The sequence below is a fragment of the Vulpes vulpes genome, chromosome X (assembly GCF_048418805.1).
Source record: "Vulpes vulpes isolate BD-2025 chromosome X, VulVul3, whole genome shotgun sequence".
In the NCBI taxonomy this organism is placed as follows: domain Eukaryota; kingdom Metazoa; phylum Chordata; class Mammalia; order Carnivora; family Canidae; genus Vulpes; species Vulpes vulpes.
In genome coordinates, this window is record NC_132796.1 from 6,443,169 (window position 1) to 6,462,027 (window position 18,859).

Below are 18,859 nucleotides of genomic sequence, written 5' to 3' on the forward strand. Positions count from 1 at the left end.
TTTCAATTTGCAGGGCAGCAATCTGTCCTGTGACCTCACTTTTCTGACAGATCTAAGAGTTGATTTTTCAGCTTGTTCAGCTTTTTGCTTATTAGGATGAAGTGCTGACCACTAAGCTCCTTACAAGCCAGACTACAAATCAGCAACACACATGTATTTTCTCACAGTTTCTGTGGCTTAAGAGTCCAAGCATGCTTTAGCTGGGTCTCCCATCTCGGGGTCTCTCGATGGCTGCAGTTAAATGTTGACTAGCCGATCTCACCTAAAGGCTCGAGTGGGGAAACATTTGCTCCCAGGCATTTGCTTACATGTTTAATGACAAGTTTTCATTCGTTATGGGCTATTGGCTAGAGGCCACCTTCAGTTCCTTGGCACATGAGTCTCTCCACAAGGCAGATTCCAATAAGGCAGCCTCATTCATCAAAGCCAACAAGAACAATCCACCAAGTGAAAGCCACAATCTTCTGTAACATAATCACAAAAGTGACATCCGTTCACCTTTGCCACATTATGTTGGTTAGAAGTGAGTCATGGGTCCTGCTCACACCGGATGGAAGGAATAAGGAGTGCGAACACCAGCAGGTGGGGTGCATGGAAGAGGTCATCTTAATTTCTATATGGCACAGCTACCCCTCAGGGTTGTCTGATGGCACAAGAATGCTGGAGTACCCATGTTAGTCAACCAGGAAGGGTGGCCTTTGGGGTGGGCACTTCAAATCCCAGGACCTTCTGGTTGCCCAAGGTCTCTGAGAGCATTGGCAGAGGGAGCTTCTGCCACCTGAGGGCATCCTTCTTCAGAGAGGTGCAAGGTTGCCTGCCAGAGCTCAAGGAATAGGTGAAGGGGATGGAAGGATGACGATCCTCTCCATCAAGAATTAAATTTGCTCGGTCTGACCCTGTAGAACAGACAAAAATGCTCAGGGTTGGCCAGGACGCATTAAGAGATTAATGAGAGTCTTGGCTTGAAGGAAGCTTGCCCTTTCCCCTGACAAAAGCACAAATTTACGAATTGAGAAATGGTGCCTAAGAGTACATCTTCAGTTCCACAACAAGCAGACTATGAGTCTTTGAACTAAATCAGCTCAGCCTGAGAAGAGATGAGACCAGACCATGCCACGGGAGGGACGGAGGGGTGGGGTCTGTGTTCTGAGAAGAAGAAAAGTCACCTACCATTAGTATTACCTGACTGCCTTCCATGAGCTGGCAACATTAAATACTCAATGTCTTGCTTAACTCTCATCTCCACCCTGTGTCTCATCCTTTTATTTTTTTTTTTAATTTTTATTTATGATAGAGAGAGAGAGAGAGAGAGAGAGAGAGAGAGGCAGAGGGAGAAGCAGGCTCCATGCACTGGGAGCCCGACCTGGGATTCGATCCCAGGTCTCCAGGATCGCGCCCTGGGCCAAAGGCAGGTGCCAAACTGCTGCGCCACCCAGGGATCCCATGTCTCATCCTTTTATCTCCAGTTTTTACACAGGAGCCATCAGAGGAGGTGAGAAAACTTGTCCAAGGTCATGGAAGTGGTGATAATCAAACTCAGGCAGATTATACCACAAGCACTTCCTCCAGAGGGGATGGGAGATTCATTTCCTGTCACCATGGATGTCTACAAACTAGTGAGGCCACCGACATGCACCTTCCCCACCGCACCATGTTGAAGCAACAAGGAGTCCACATTGGAGGAGTTGGAGGCAGGTCCACAGATGGCCAATTTCGGAGCCGTGTGACCCTAACTGTACTTTCAAGGAGATATGTGGGGAGGCGGGGTGAGGGGGTGAGGATGCATATGTATATACATACCACGTATTTCAAACTTTGTCCAAATTTTATGTTTCTTTTGTAGCACACTGTACTAATATAGTGAAATGAGGTGACTATTATTTCCGGGAGGACTATACCCTCTGCAGTTTCCATCTACAGGAAACTGTCAAATCTCATATTATCTAACAGAAAGGACTAAATACACTCAGACTTTGGCTAATTTTGAAATGACTGCTTCACTGGCACTCAAGTGGCCATGAGGAAGAAATAGGAAACCCACATTAACCTCAAGGGTTTGGCTTGTGGTTAGAAACACAGTGTGTTAGGAGACGGTACAAACTTACCACACCCGGTTGTGCACAGTGCTGAAACATTTGTCTGAGATGTGCCAGAGCACATATCTCAGTATCAGAAGGACTGAACAATATTGATAAAGAAAATGTGGCTAAATCAGTCCTCTGAAGGGAGTCTGATAATTTCAGTGCAATGGCTCCCCACCCTACTGCCCCACAAATCCTTTGGGTCTCATTGCACTGCACTTGGTTGAACATCTAAATAAACCACGTGTATAACCCAAGTTTCTCAAACTCCTGACATTTCTTTAGTCTATCACAGGAGTCAGAAATTTATTTTTAAGGGGCCAAATCATACATATTTTTGCCTTTGCAAGCTACAAGGTCTCTCTCCCAGTTATTTCTCTCAAGTCGACTTAATCAATGGTGTGATTCAAGCATTTTGATTTGGTCTTTTTAAAAGATTTTATTTATTTATTCATGAGAGACAGAGACACAGGCAGATGGAGAAGCAGGCTCCATGCAGGGAGCCCAACGTGAGACTGGATCCCGGGACTCCAGGACCACGCCCTGGGCCGAAGGCAGGCGCTAAACCGCTGAGCCACCCAGGGATCCCCCAGATTTGGTCTTAAGGAGAGCCTGTCCAGTTACGAACTTGGTGGCTACAACGGAATCAAAGTGATTTCTCAGAGAACACCTTTGCATTATAAAACCCAAGTTGTTAAAAGAGTTAATCAGGAAAGGGACAGTTCTCCCCATAACTTGACAGTGAGAAATCTGGCAGCCACCTCCTTATCCATGTAATAAGGTGACAGTCACAAGTGACAAGCCACGTAGAAGGTAAGTATTCCCTGATGCGGTGTGCAGAGAAGCCACATCATCTACGTATGTGTTTTTTCCCCAAATCCATAAGCCAGTCTGGTCATGAGAAAACATGAGAGAAGCTTAAATTGGGGAACATTCTACAAAATACCTGACCAGTCCTCTTCAAAACTCTCAGGATCATGAAAACAAATGAAAGATGGAGACCAAAGTGAACATGACAACTCAGTGCAAAGTGGGGTCCTGGGGACAGAAAGACGACAGTAGTGTGCCAAGTGGGGGAATCCACATAGGACTTCAGTGACTAGGACTGTACTGCATAAAGGGCATGCACATGCTCCCTATATTACCTTTGCAACTTTTCTGTAAATTTCAAATTGTTCCAACAGAAAAACTTATTTCTTATTTTTTTAAAGATTTATTTGACAGACCGAGCGTTCGTGTACACAAAAGCAGGGGGAGCAACAGGCAGAGGAAGAGGGAGAAGCAGATTCCTTCCGGAGCAGGGAGCCCAATGTGGGGCTCAATCCCAGGACCCCAAAATTGTGACCTGAACCAAAGGCAGACACTTAACCAACTGAGCCACCCAGGCGCTCCCAGAAGAATGTATTTTTAAAAAAGTTAATCACACCATATTTCCTGTGGCCCTTCCATGTGTGTAATTACACAAAAGTAAGGAATTATCATCACCAACTAAATTTTCAGAAACTTCCTACGTCTGCCTGGAAGACATCTGTCCATTGTAATAAAAATACGACCACCCTCCAGACAGCCATCCTTTGTGACTTCCTGTTATTTCTACTGCTAGTCAAATACATTCCTTGCAGTTCAGGTGAAAAGATTCAATTGAAACAAGTATTTTGGCCAGTGGCCAACAAAGGAATTTCCCCGCATCCAAATCAACAGTCCCTGGGACACCAAAGCAGCAGTGGCTTCCACCAAAGCAGCAGTGGCTTCCGTTTCCAGGGCCCCTCCTTCCCACGAGGCACCTGAGTTATTTCAGCTCTAAGGGAGTACAGACGGCCCCTTTCTCCACGTCTGTGTGGTTGCGCTCATGTTGGGAGGTGAGAGGGAAGGAATGAAAGAACATATATTGAGCTCTGCAGTGTGCCAACTCTCGTGGCTAGGTTATTTTATTTCATGGTTCTCAGAGTGTGCTCCTGGAGGGGTGGCTTCAAAGTTAGGTAGGAGTTTGCTACAAATGCAAGCTCCTGGGGTGCCCAGGTGGCTCAGTTGGTGACGCACCTGCCTTCGGCTCAGGTCATGCATGATTTCAGCGTCCTGGGATGGAGCTTCTAGGACCATCCTCCTTTGCCCTCTGCCCCTCTGCATACTTGTGCACGCTTTCTCAAATGGATTAACAAAAAAAAAAAAAAAAGCTCCAAACAAATGTCACTGTGCCTTCTCTGAGAGCCTCATATAAGTAACTCTTGGTTTTTCTCCCTTAAAATATGAAGGATAAAGTAAAAAGGCCACACAAACGGTATCATAGCAAAGGAACAAGATTCATGCCGTATTCGTGTTTGGGAAAAATAGGATGTTTAAGGATGTCTGAAATCTGACAATACACAATTATTTTTGGCTGTTTGGAAATTGCTTGTGTTGACTTTCACTAGAACCACCTAGATGGTATTTGGGACTCAGGTATCGTATTTCTATAGTGTGATTTAGTTGGCAAATTACAAGCAGGTTGGGATTTGAAAAAAATCTTCCCCACATTAAGTGTTGTAAATGAAGGTAAGGTTGCCATGCTGGTGGCAAAACTCCCATCCTCTGGAGTTCAGGTACTCCAAGCCTTGCACTGAGCTCTGATCTGTGACCTCCAAGTCTATGCCTTTGACCTCAACTGAGGGTCACATGGAGGATGGCGGACATGGCCCATCCACATGGCTACTTTTTTACCCTTCTTTTCCTCCTCTTATCAAGTCCCCCTAATTTTGAGTTTTGAAACAGAAGTTAAACTGTTGGTCTCTGCCCTCCCAGAAACCCCTGGCTTCTACATAAAGCAAAATGCCCCGCCTCATGCCGGGGCCCCAGGGAGACAGGAGGAATCTTAGACTTGGCGGCCTACATATTTGCATGACTAAGGAAGCCCCTTAGATCTTGAGACCTTAATTACATCTCAAGAACTACCAGGATAACAGAGGATTTATACCCCTCACTATCCATTCCTTAAGTGAAACTGTTTTGTCCCTTGCAAAGACGTCACCAGCATTTAAAATCCTTGCTTGGATCTGGGCAGATGGGATCTGTTAACCTGAGTAGCAGTCCTGGGTCAGGCCTGAGTTTGCAGTTTCAAGCTGGTAAATTTGAGGATAATTGGATATGCGGCGACATTCTCAGGTGTACTTGGAGCCCACCCACCCACCGCTGAGCCACTGATGCCTTCTGCTAATGTTCATAGAGAGGGGCTGATCAACAATCAGCTGCAATTCTAGAAAAGCAACCCGAGAAGGAGATGCCAATCTGTCTTGTAGATATCCCAAATCTTGATGAGGGATTCTTTGTGAGCAGTTCTCACTTAGCTAGAGGGTGGGACAAGCCCCCCACCCCCACCCCCCACGCCCCAGCTGGGGGTAGGCAGATAACTGGCCTGTTCTGCAGCTCACTACTGTAAGAACTTGGAACTATCAGCATGATCAGTGAGGCTCAGGCCCCAATGCTTACAAAGTAAGGAGAAAATTTCCATTCATGGTCTTGCAACACCCCAGCTATTTCCCCTGGGATAGCTGTAGTAAAATGACTAAAGATAACAGGTCCTAATCCCTGGAACCTGCAAATGTAAACTTATTTAGGAAAAGGGTCTTTGCACACAGGATTAGATGAAGGATTCTGAGATGGAGAGAGCATCCTTGATTTTCAGTGGGCCCTACAAGGCAACCATAGTGACCTTATAAGAAAGTGACAGACCCAGGTGGAAGAGAAGGCCAGGTGACCACGGAGGCAAAGGGTGGACTGATATGGTCACAAACCCAGGAATGCCATCAGCCAACAGACCCTGGAAGGGATAGGGATCAGCTCTCCCCTAGAGCCTCCAGAGAGGGTACAGCCCTGCTGACACCTTGATTTCAGACTTCTGGCCTCCAGGAAGGAAAAATGTGGTCTTAAGCAGCTTATGTTAATTTGTTAAAATAGCCTTAGAAAATCCACACGGTGTTCCAGAGGCACTTCACTTTTTAGTCTGTCCACAGGAACTCATGACTGCCTCCCCACCAGCTGTTTTCTCCAGCCACAATCTCCAGGTAGCTGCCTCAGGGCTCAGTTATGGGGGGAGGAGGGGGCAGGAAAGGATTGTTCAGACTTCCCCACCCCTACTGTGCACACGCTCCCTGGGATGGGGGAGTGGAGGCTCAGCACAGATTCAGGAGCAGGATGGGGGCACTTCTAGGACTCATTAACAAGATTTCAGCCTTTTAGTTCTGATGCTTCCAACTTCCCTATAAAGAACATTCCTCTGTTCACAGGGTCCCCACCCAGTGAACTCTGGGCTCTACTTCCTCTCAGCCTCCAAGATAGCTTAGCCATTAGCCATTCTATCCTGGATGTGTTTTGTAATTCTCTTGAGAAAAAAGTGGGCAGGAATAAAACCACATTTTTGCGTCCATTTGAAGCTTCCACAATAAAAGGAGAAAAATTTAGAAATTTCACCTACAGTTGTATGCACTTTTTTTTTTTCCTTCTCTACTTTTGGCTCCTCTCCTGCTGAAACTTTTGCAGTTAAAGTTGTTTTGCACATAATTGTGCTGGGTTTTCTTCCTATTATATTTTCTTCATCAGCTAGAGTTAATGTGTCATATTTCCTGCATCTTTTACATTCCTTAGCGACCACTCCCCAGTACTGGGCATGTTAAAAGTGCTCAAGAAATAATCCTTGGCAGGCGCCTGGGTGGCTCAGCGGTTGAGCTTCTGCCTTTGGCTCAGGTCTTGATCCTGGAGACCCGGGATGAAGTCCCACATCGGGCTCCCTGCATGGAGCCTGCCTCTCTCTCTGTGTGTGTCTCTCATGAATAAATAAAGAAAATCTGAAAGAAAGAAAGAAAGAAAAGAAAGAAAAGAAAGAAAGAAAGAAAGAAAGAAGAAAAGAAAAGAAAAGAAAAGAAAAGAATCATTGGCTACTTTATTTAAAAAATTGTCAATGGTTTCCTAAAACTGCACTTTAAAAATTTTACTTATTTATTGGAGAGCACAATGCAGGGGTGGGGGGGAGGAGGGAGTGTGAGAGGAGGAGGGAGTGTGAGAGGAGGAGGAGAGACAGCATCTCAAGCAGACTCAGGCTGAGCAGAGCCCCACCCGGATTTTGACCTCAGCCAAAATCAAAGAGTCAGATGCTTAACCAACTAAGTCACCCAAGCACTCCTAAAACTGCATTCTAAAACATAAATACTTTTAAAATAGCTTTCTAATTACTCCCAACTTGAAAAATTAAGTACTATTCTAAATATATAGTATATTTCTTAATGATTAAGACCTGAAATCAAGACCTAAACCAAGATCAAGAGTCAGAAACTCAACCTATTGGGCTTCCCAAGCACTCCTACATATGACACTTTAAAGGACGTCTCCAAGGAAACGGGATTGGAACTCAACCCAAACCTAAATTAGCACCCAGTTTTATAGGCAAAGTTTCCACATAGGAGGCTTCAGCCTCTTTCTTGTATGGAGATCAAGGGAATCTCAAAAGGTGGCTCTGGATCTAAATGTCTTACAGAGCAGAGCCAGCTCACCAGCTCAGTGAAAACTGCTCTGCTGCCGTACCCAATCTGGCACTGATCCCTGCAAGTAGAAGAGCAGGAGTCCTTCTTGGTGCTGGGCTCGGCAACCTCAAGCAGGGTATTAAGCCCCTCTGGGGCTGTTTCTTCCTCTATAAGATGGGGTGATGCATGCTGTCAGAAGCTTTGCACCGGAGTCCATTTATGTAATGTGCTTGGTACAACATAGGTTCCCTGTGAATGGTGGTTACTACTTAGTTGCTACTGCTTGCTTCCTCAACTAAAGGCACTGGGTGCTAGGATGCAAATTCCCAATGTGGAGCCTTTTTTTTTTTTTTAAGATTTTATTTATTTATTCGTGAGAGACACACAGAGAGAGGCAGAGACACAGGCAGAGGGAGAAGCAGGCTCCACGCAGGGAGCCTGATGTGGGACTTGATCCCGGGACTCTAGGATCATGCCCTGATCCGAAGGCAGACGCTCAACCACTGAACCACCCAGGCATCCCTCCCAATGTGGAGCCTTAACCAGACACCCACAGTCTCCCTCCCATCTCTGCACAAAAAGAGCAAGTCTCTCCCCTAGAGATCTGTAAATACCCTGACAAGATCCAGGGTAAAATCCTTCTGAGGTGAGAGGGGGAGGTGATGGGGGTACAGTTGTGGGGCATTCAGCTTGTCACTTGGCCAAGATCTGCAGCTAAGCTAAATTACAATGTTTCTAATAATTGCTTGTAGAAATCAAGAATAAAATGATAAACACTGGTGATGAAGGGCAAAGTCATTGCATGAATGTTTTCCTTTAGCTGTTCTCACACTTCTGTTCTCTGATCTAGAGGGACTCTCCACCATCTAAATTCATAGGGACCCTAACTCAGTACACGGTGGCTTAAGTGGAAAATGGCTAAAACTGCCTTTTAAAAAATTGCTACAGGTGTTCTGGAAAGCTTGACCTTACCGAACTACTACTTTGAAAGGTAAAGGCAAATTTTGGAACTCCATCCTCCACTACATTTTATAATTCTCTTTTCTCGGGGTGCCTGGGTGGCTCAGTCGGTTAAGCATCTGCCTTAGGCTCAGCTAATGATCCTAGAGTCCTGGGGATCAAGCCCAAGCCCTCCAGTGCTCTGCTCAGCAGGAAGCGTACTTCTCCCTCTCCCGGTCCCTACCACTCCCCCTGCTTGTGCTCATGGGATCTCTCTCTGTCAAATAAATAAATAAGCAAAATCTTTAAAAAAATAAATAAATAAACCTCTTATCCTGTTAGAAAAAAAAAAAAACCTAAAATAATTTGAACTCTATTTCATAAAAAATAGCTGTTGATTAAATCTGAAAGTTGGTTCAATTTGCCTCTTATTCATTGATCGATTTATGCACTGCTGATAAAGTGGAAGAACTACCTTTATTTTTCAGTAATTTCACACCCAATGTGGGGCTTGAATTTATAACCCAGAGATTAAGAGTCACATGCTCTACAGACTGAGCCAGCCAGTCTAAAAGAACTGGTGCCTAAAAGAACTACCTTTAATTTCACGTATATCCTATCAAGGAAATAAGCCTCATATCTGAAAAACTGGCAAAGTCAGGCTAGTGAATGCCTGGATGTCATAGGGTCATGCTCACCCTCAAATCTTCTGAGCAATGAAGCTATGTCCAAGAAGTGAGAAGCTACACAGAAGATATCTGTCCCCAGCTTTCCAAAAGATAAAGCTAAATGTTGACAAATATACACTGTCCTTGGAAAATCTGGCTGAGTCGAGCTCTTAGAAAAGAAAGACATGGGGATCCCTGGGTGGCGCAGCGGTTTGGCGCCTGCCTTTGGCCCAGGGCGCGATCCTGGAGACCCGGGATCGAATCCCACATCGGGCTCCCGGTGCATGGAGCCTGCTTCTCCCTCTGCCTATGTCTCTGCCTCTCTCTCTTTCTCTCTCTGTGACTATCATAAATAAATAAAAAATTAAAAAAAAAAAAAAAAAGAAAGCCATTATTATACTGGTTCAATGTCTTACTAAACTCTTCCAAAAGGGGTGCAGAGGTAAAAAAATTGGGGCAATGACTCTCAGTCACAAGATATTTTCCAAGATATGTGATGTGCCTAGTAAGGATATAATGGACATAAAACAGAAATATAGATGTGATGATAGATATGCTCACCTATAGAATCCCAAGAGTGTTAATGAAAAGATTTATGAGGGTCTGAGAAGAGGGTATCTTTCTCAAAGCAGGCCACACAGACTGGGTCCAGTCCCTTCTCATGTATTTATTAATGTCTATATAGACAGTTGCCTTATAAATATTCAAATAATGCTCAGCTGGGAGAGACGCCTAACATGAAGATTAAGAAAAAACTCCACAAAATGGTAATTTAGTCAGGATAATTGTAAACCTGGACGTATGTTGAAGGAATGACAGTATAACCCTGTCAAGTGGCAGATAGGGGGAATCCCTGGGTGGCTCAGCATTTTAGTGCCTGCCTTCCGCCCAGAGCGTGACCCTGGAGTCCTGGGATCGAGTCCCACATCGGGCTCCCAGCATGGAGCCTGCTTCTCCTTCTGCCTGTGTCTCTGCCTCTCTTCTTGGTGTCTCTCATGAATAAATAAGATTTAAAAAAAAAAAAGTGGCAGATAGGTAACCTCATTATACGATCAACATAAAATGTTAAAGATGACTTTGGCTGTCATTTATGGAGACCATGAAATCTTTCTGCTTTAGTGAGGTCTGAATTTCAGCCCTAGTTAATAGCTGAGATTTCACTTAATACTATGGGATAAGTGGGCTGTTTGGAGACCAAAGAACTCTCAAAAATACTTGGGGCACTTATGTGGTCCTTCATCTTTTCACTTCTCATATCCCACCAGTTTCTAAATTAAACTTTTTATCCAAAGGTAATTATAGATTCACATGTGGTTGTAAAAAAAAAAACAGTCTAGGGACATCCTCTGCACCCTGCATCCCACAATCAGAAACGTCAATAGTGACACAATCTACCAAGCTTACTGATTTCCTCATCTTACACCCACTCCTGTATTTAGTTCTGTGCAATTTAATCAATTTGTGCAATTTAATCAGATCTGTGTGACCACTATGGTCAAGGTAGATTCTAACAGGCACACTCCTTAAGCCTCCACTTAGAAAGAAAAAAATCATTCCTCCAACTGGAGACATTCTGGACACTGTAGCTTGGAAGCTACTTATGGGGGCAGTTTCACCCCCAGAGGCACGCCAAGTGCCCAGTGAAGTTTGCACTCTTACTTCAATTGGCTGGATGCGACACAAAGCGAACAGCCACACAATGCAGACCCTAGAATGGAAATCCCTCACGTGACCACTGAAAAAGCAGAGACAAGAGCTGAGATTCCTTGTCCCTGCTGGAACCCCTCACTCTTTCCATCCAGTGGTCTCCACGCCAGTTCTTGCTACCTATCCCATCCTCACCTGTTCAAAGAATCTGCACGGAGCTGCTTTGAAGAAACAGGGAACCACCAGCGATCAGCTACGTAACTACAAACGAAATGAAAAGATTCTTTTTTTGGCAAAGCATGCAAATACCTAGTGCAGATATATATTTACACCGAGCTTTTATGTAAATTACAAAGGGAGCAGAAATAGGCGGCGCAGCCTTTCAGTAATTTCAGACCACCACGTCTCCTTTGTTGGCAACCCCGACGTGGGACACTAAGACCTCGTGGCACTGCTCTACCCAAGGGAGAACAGGATCTGAAGGCAAAGACTTCCTGGACCGCACCCCCAGGAAGAGCCAGAAAGAGCTAGGACGAGACGGGAACAGGCCACGGCCCGTGCGGGCTGGGCGCTGCGGCGGGGAGTCCTCCGCGCGAGCAGGTCGGGCGCCCTCTCCTCGGCCCCGACTCCAAGGGCGCGCTCCGGGCGGCGGGGCGGCGGGGGCTCCCCAGGAGGGCCGGGCAGTGTGCGTGCGGGGACCGGCTGGCCGCCCGCCGCGCTCCGCGTCTCCCCGTCTCACCTGGGCGGCCGCCGCCAGCCCGCGGTCCGCGCGAACAAAGGCGGGGGCGCCGGGCCGGCCGCGCGCTCCAAGATGGAGGGCGCCGGGGACTCGGACCGCCGCCCGCCCGCCCCGCCCCGGCCCGCCCCGCGCGGGCGCTTCCGCCGCCTCACCTGCCGCCGCTCGGCCTCCGGGGCAGACGGCGGGCGCGCCCCGAGCCTCCGAGGGCCGCCCGGCGCTCGCTCCCGAGCAAGAGCCCGACATCGCGTGGGGCCCCCGCGGCCCCCCGGCCCCGCGCTGCAGCGCGAGTCTCGGATGCGCGCTCCGCCCCCTCCCACCCTCCGGGCAACAGCGCGGAGCGGGGCGCGCTCCTGCACCGGCCGGCGGCACAGGTTCCGCGCGCGCCGGCCCGCGCCCCCGCCCACCCTCCCGGTCACCAGCCGGGGAGCCCCGAGCGCGCACGCCTCGCACCCCGGCCGGGTGCGTGCGGGCCCTCGGCCCCTCCCACGCTCCGCGCGCGCGCCCCGGCCCCGAGCGCCCGCCGGGCCTCTGTCTCCCCCGCGGCGGCGCGGGTCCCGGAGCGCGCGCCTCCGCCCGCCCCTCCCGCCCGCGGGCAGCCCCCGCAGCCCAGCGCGCGCCCCGCCCCCTGCCCGCCGAGCGGCCCGGGCCTCGGAGCGCGCCGGCCCCGCCCCCCGCGCGGCCCGCCCTCCCCCGCGCGCCGCGCCGCCCGCGCCCGGCTCCCTCCCCGGCGGCGGCCGGCACTTTCCTCCCAAGTTGCCGCGCAAGTTCGCCAGTGGCCGGCGGCGGCGGCGGCGGCAGGAGCGCCCGAGCCCCCCCTCGCCCTCGGCCGGCCGGGGCTCCCCCGAGTGCATGGGCGCGGGCCGGGCGGGCCCCGGGGGCTGAGCGGCCGCGCCGCCTCCGCGCCCCGAGCCCCGCGCCATGGAGGGCGCCGAGCCCCGCGCGCGGCCCGAGCGCCTGGCCGAGGCCGAGGCGCGGGCGCCCGACGGCGGGCGCTTGGTGGAGGTGCAGCTGAGCGGCGGCGCCCCGTGGGGCTTCACCCTGAAGGGCGGCCGGGAGCACGGCGAGCCGCTGGTCATCACCAAGGTGAGGCGGCCGCGGGACCTCACGGTGACAGCCCAGGGGTGGCCGCGGGGCGGGGGAAGTGATGGGGGTGGGGGCGCCGCAGGGGCGGGCCAACCGTGCCCTCCGGCGGGGGGCGCTCGTCCGCTGGGTCACCTGCGGGCACCGGGGCACCGGGACGCGCGAAGGTGCGCGGTCCCGGCCGCTTGGCGGCGGCGCCCTGCCCCGCTGACTCCCAGCGCCGCTCAGGGTTTAAATGGCTCCTGTTCCGGGTGCCCTCCCCTCCCCTCCCCTCCCCTCCCCTCCCCTCCCCTCCCCTCCCCTCCCCCTTCCAGTAGGGGCCCGGCTGGGTCCCCTGTCACTCCCGGCGTCGCCAGCGGCGGCCTGCAGCCGTGGGGCCGCCCAGGGGTTGGGGTGAACTGTCCCACGTGCCGGGGGCGGCGGTGGACAGAACCGTCCCCGCCTGTGCTTGTCACCGAAGGCCCTCTGGTTCTGCACCCCTGAACCTGTACCCCTTATCACTAGGAAACCCAGACGAGCAGCTGTCGCCAGCCCAGCTCGATTCCCATCAGCCCATCAATATTTACTGACTTTCAGCCTCCAGCCCTAGCCCCACGGCGCGCTGGGAGCTGCAGAAACGGACCGAAACTTTGAGGATCCTTTTTAAAAGTGGGATTTGAGCTCCAGTGTTTCTAATGTGTCTCATCAGGAATGTGTTTCCCGTTTTCTGTGTGTGTGTGTGTGTGTGTGTGTGTGTGTGTGTGTGTGTGGTGGGGCGAGGAGGCTGCTCTAGCACTTTGAATTCTCTTGTCTCAAAACAGAAATCGATCTTGAAATTTACCGGCTGAACTTGTATGGACCTGTGAAAGCGCAAACAACCACCTATCATCCTGTTTTCCTCTGATTAAAAGTGTCAGTTTCCCTGGGGAGGGTTGGGTCCGGCCTTTCCTGGGGACAAAGTTCCCTTTAAAATGCAAAAAATTCTTGGCTACGCGGGTTTGAAGGTGACTTGCTGGGTTTTTTCCCTACTTTCCTGCTTCACCACAGCAGGAAGGTATCGTCACCCCCACCCCACCCCACCCCACCCGTGCTGAATTTTCAGAAGTGGTGTAGCTTTGTTCTTCAGGTAGCAAATGAGACACCAAACTTCTCTGTTCTGTATTTTTTTTTTTATCATTTTTTGTATTTACAAAACCAGAGACTCTGAGGGGAGGCTTGTTTGATGTGCACTGAATTTATGTTCAGCTGGGGAAAGAGGCTGCCGTTGTTATAAATTTAATGTGTAACCCATTAACGAATTGGGTTCTTTGAAAAGATGGGCAAAGTGTGTACAGCTTGCCCTGCGAGGGCACTTTCCTGCATATGTGCATGTTAAAGCGTATTCCCCTGTGCCTTTTTTTTTCTTTAAAGATGTATTTATTTATTTATTTATTTATTTATTTATTTATTTATTTATTTGTTTATTTTAAGATTTTATTTATTTACTCATGAGAGACACACAGAGAGGCAGAGACACAGGCAGAGGGTGAAGTAGGCTCCCCGCAGGTAGCCGGCATGGGACTCGATCCCGGATCCCGGGACCACGCCCTCAAACCGCTGAGCCACCCCGGCATACCCCCTGTGCCTTTTTAATAAAGATTTTATTTCCATTTCTGATGGTAAAAGTTAAAAAGATCAGGTTAACTACTGACACCCTTAGCGTTTCATGTATTTCTTTTAAAAAAGAGGTACACAGGCAATTCAATGTATCTTTTTCAGACTTACCATTATAATTGGGGGAATAAGCTGTAACACATTAGTGAAGGTGAAATCTTGCCTTTTGGCCTTATGTAGTCTAAGGGAGTTGGAAGGCACTTTAAGCTCTGAAATTCAGTTGTTTAACCAGCAGCTGGAGAAGGGGATCCCCAGAGCACCTCTTCCTTTCTACGCTCCTCCAGGTACGAAAAATAAAAACCCTGGTGTATTCTCAGTGGCCTGTTGTTCTCTCTCCAAGAGCCCCATTCTAGACTGTAGGAGGTGGGCAGTAAAACCAATAAACACACACCAAGACCTTTGGGGTCACGTGGGGCCCTTTGCTCCCGATTTGGCCTGCTGGTTAGCTTTCACAGTACTTGCTAAGGTGTTTTTGTTTTCTTTTGGAAGTTTTTGTGGGTAGGCTAGTACCGTGTACTTGCTGGGCTTTTCCTGGTGGTGTTTCAGAATTTTGCAGGAATAAAAATGTTTGTGGTTCTTCTCTGAGAGGCTCATCCATCCCTCCCTTAAATTGCTACTTAGTTCTTATAGATGCTCCAATGTGACTGAAAATTGGTGATTCCTTTGCTTTGAATCCTGAATGGATTCAGGAGAGTTTGGGACTTCCGTACTGAGTTTCCCTGTACACTTGTATGTACATGCAGGGGTGCATGCTCACACACGCGTGTATTATATATTTTCAATTACATGTTGCGTGGTATTGGCGCTATTTCACATGCTTGTCTTTTCTCTTGGATTAAGTCATCAATTATGCTTGCTTACACTCCAACAGCTGGTAATTAACTGTCACTTTATTAGAAAAGGATGAAGGAAAGTGTGTCCATTTAGAAGAATCACTTAAAGAGCAAGAGGAAGCTATTGTGATAGAGACTTGGGAAAATGGTTCCACCTGCAGAATTTGGATTAATCCAAGTTTTGACTCTTTCTCTCAGTAGCTACTGAAAAATCTGTGGGGCTCATTATAACAATTGTTATTTGGGGCCCAAATTATAATGTTCTAATAGGATTTTTGCGTTTTTTAAAAAGATTTTATTTATTTATTCGTGAGAGACACAGAGAGGGAGAGGCAGAGACACAGGCAGAGGGAGAAGCAGGCTCCATGCAGGGAGCCCACTGTAGGGACTCTATCCTGGGATCACGCCCTGAGCTGAAGGCAGGCGCCCGACCTCTGAGCCACCCAGGCATCCCCCCCCCACACCTTTTTTTTGGGCTTTTAAAAAATCTTATAGTTAAATATTTTACATGTAAGATCCCTAGGATATTATACAATTCATTTTTTTTAAAGATTTCATTTATTCATTTGAGACAGAGAGAGACAGAAGGAGAAGCAGAAACAGAAGCAGACTCCCCACCAAGCAGGGAGCCAGACAGGGGGGCTCGATCCCAAGACCCTGGTATCCTGACCTGAACCAAAGGTAGACGCTTCACTGGCTAAGCCACCCAGGTGCCCCTATACAACTCATTTTTTGTAAAACAGAATATAATGTAGGGGAAGCTTGAGCAAGTATGAGATGACACACTCTTTTAATAATAATAGAAATCTGATTTGAAAGCCTCATAGGAGTGCACATCTTAGAACTGGAAGGAGTGCCCAGAACAAGGCTAGTTCAATCCGTGATCTGCAGATCGAGAAATTTTATCAGCCCATTTTATAGATGCCCCAGCTAAGGCAAAGGGAAGTTAAATGGCGTGCTCTGAGGTCCCAAACCTGATAAATCATGAGAAGGCCCCCAAGGACCAACTCTTGATCCTACATGTCCCCACTTCCTCTCTAGTCAGTTCCATCTGCTCTTGCCTGGAAACACTTGCAATGCCATATTAAATAACTTTGTCACATCAGATGAGGATTTCTCAACCCTGCCACTACTGGTATTTTGGTCTACATCATTTTCTGTTGTGGGGACTGTTCTATAGGATGTTCAGAAGCGTTCCCCGTCCCCACTCACTCTATGCCACTGGTACCCCCACTCCAGGTGTGATAGCCAACAAAAGTCTGCAGACACTGTCAAATGTTACCTGGGGGCAGAATTGCCCTGTTTAGATTAACAGCATCACTACTTTTGTTTTTAAAAGGATTTCAGCTTTTAAAGCTTAAGTTAACTTTTCTTTGTGAAGACATTGGCCTTTTGAAAGGTTTACTTGAGGGGCTGTTTTCTTCCCAAGTGCTGGCCCTGATAATAGGCTTTATTTACATAGTAAAACTCAAACAAATACTTGCTTCATCTGCATTTTTGTAGCTGGAGAAAGGAAGTGAAGCTGGAACTCCTGAGTGCTGTGTTTTATGAGCTTTCCGTGGGGCTACTGGGTAAGGACAGTCTTTTCTTTGGGTCTAGTTAGAAGTCAGAGGGATAGTTAACTTCCCAGGAGTGGCATTCTTGGAATTTGAAGTGCATGTGTAAAGTCCCACCAGACCTCTGCTGAAAGGTGACCACCAGATTTGTATCCACTCAGGCCATTTACGCTGGCTTATAGCTTGACATTTTACTAGGGCTACAAAATACACAATCCTGCTGTTTTTCCATGCTCCTGTCTGAGAGGGATCAGAAGTGATGTCTGTGTCCTAAAAAACCACAAAGATTTTGATTTGTTAGTATTTCCAAGGCCACGTCCTGCTGTGGGTTATCTGGGGACTTGTTCAAACAGATATGATGGATGTAGGTGGTCCCCTGTTTTTGTGTGTTCCTTTCTCCATTGATTCAGCAAATGTAAAATATCAGTGAGGCTGGGCTTCTAAAATGTCCCTGGAGGGCCTAGAATTTCAAATGGGTGGTTGAGGATTCAGTAGGGAGCATTCTGTGCACCAGCTGGGTGTCAGGAGGCCCCCTGCAGTCTCAGGAATGTTTCTTAAAGGGGGAAGGAATGAAGCTCTAGCCCCTCCTTTTTGCCATTTGTTTGAGTCCCTCCCTGAAGAATCCCAGAGCCCTAGCCAAGGAGCACCAAAGAAGACAGTACTTTGGTCCTGGTGTGGTCCCAAGGGTGGCCCCTTTGGGAAGCCGCTGACTTTTGGGTTGCCTCTGGGGAACACTGCCACTGGTGGAGCAGGGCGGGAGAGCTGTGGCTTGGGATGCCCCCAGCCTGACTCATCTCTCTGGGGCTTCATACCTCATACCTCATACCGTTAAAACGTTTCTCTGGATATAAGACAAAGTCCTTCAATGTCCTTTCTAGTTTGAATACTGAGGGTGGCATGGAAGGGAATCAAGGCACGTATTTTGGATGGAGGTCACACAGCCAGGTGGCAAATGTCCTATGTAAACCATTAGCCAGAGCTCCCGGTAGCAGAAGACTCAGGGCAAAAACAGACCGTGGGTGGTGGGTGGTGGGTGGTGGGTGGTGGGTGGGGGTGGGGGACACTGAGCACCTGAGGTATGTTCTTTAGTGGTTTGAAAGGGACTCCATTTTGAGGCACCTGGGTGGCTCAGTAGGTTAAGCATCTGCCTTTGACTCTAGTCATGATCCCAAGGTTCTGGGATAGAGCCTCATGTCAACCGTCTGCTCATCATCAGTCAGCTTCTCCCTCTTCCTTTGCCCTCCCCCCCTTCTGCTCTCTGCTCTCTCCTGTGCACAAGCGCATGCATGTGCTCCCTTTCTCTCTCTCTCTCAAATAAATGAGAGAAATATCTCTCCCTCAAACAGCTGCTTTTTTAAAGAAGAAGAAAAAGGGCTCTATTTTCTTGGACCTGGCTGAGTCACTGTCATTGGTGACCAGAGAGGTTGGAGCTAGTGGCAGCCTTGGTCAGGACACATTGCTGTCCACAGGTCTTTATATTTGCCCCCAGGAGCCAAGTTCTTTGTCAGACATCAGTAAAAGTCTTGAAAATGAAGAATCTGATGAATTCAGCAGGGGATTAGGAACTGTCAAATGTAGACTTTTTTGTGCATCTTGCTCTATCTCTGTGTGAAAGCACACCCAGGTCCGTACGTGCATTGACAAGACCCTGAACATCTGAGGGTGGTCGGTGGCCGAAGGCTGGGCTCCCTGGGCCCTGGGTGCTGTGCTGGCTGCAGGAGCTCCTCTGTTGGGAGATCCCAGACGCTTTCTGAGGCCAGCCGCCCACTTCTGAGTTGTTAGCATGAGTGTAATTCTAAAGGTTCATTTGTATTTTAAGAATCATTAGTAGATATGGTTTAAAAAAAAAAATGAGTTTTCTTCGGTGTGCAGGTAGACCTGCTTGGCAGCTGGCACTCGCACGTGTCTGTGTTACCCTGTCCCAGTCTCTGCCTCACGCATTTGACCCGCTTTTCATCTTGTCCTTAGGCCTCCAGAGGTGGGTTGGGTGCAGAGTGGGAAGTCAGGTAGTGTAACATCATATCCCAGGGTCTGGTGGCTGCGAGGTTCAGGGGTGGAGGATTCTTCCTTTGACATTAATTGAGCTTGACTCACATGTATGAATCAAGAGGCTTCTGTGGTATAAAAAGCTGTAAACTTAAGCTGTGCATCACACTTCTGCACCGTGTTGCATTTGGACTTCCTGATGCAGTTTC

The 18,859-nt window shown here is 48.6% G+C and overlaps 2 protein-coding genes across 5 annotated transcripts in view; one reads left to right on the plus strand and one right to left on the minus strand.

Annotated features, from left to right (window-relative positions):
- The window catches only part of GPR143 (G protein-coupled receptor 143), an 87,348-nt gene extending 75,423 nt beyond the window's left edge, over positions 1-11,925 (minus strand). The window contains exon 1 of the mRNA XM_072744983.1: positions 11,716-11,925. Within this exon, the coding sequence (XP_072601084.1) occupies positions 11,716-11,806 (91 nt within the window). The 5' untranslated portion in view covers positions 11,807-11,925. The remainder of the gene's footprint in view (positions 1-11,715) is intronic.
- The window catches only part of SHROOM2 (shroom family member 2), a 145,054-nt gene continuing 137,386 nt past the window's right edge, over positions 11,192-18,859 (plus strand). For 2 of the 4 annotated variants that reach the window (XM_072744964.1, XM_072744965.1), the window contains exon 1: positions 12,358-12,646. In XM_072744964.1, coding sequence (XP_072601065.1) covers positions 12,482-12,646 — 165 coding nt within the window. In that variant the 5' untranslated portion in view covers positions 12,358-12,481. Of the gene's footprint in view, positions 11,425-12,357; positions 12,647-18,859 lie in introns of those variants that run through there. The other 2 variants (XM_072744967.1, XM_072744966.1) reach the window with 2 other exon arrangements.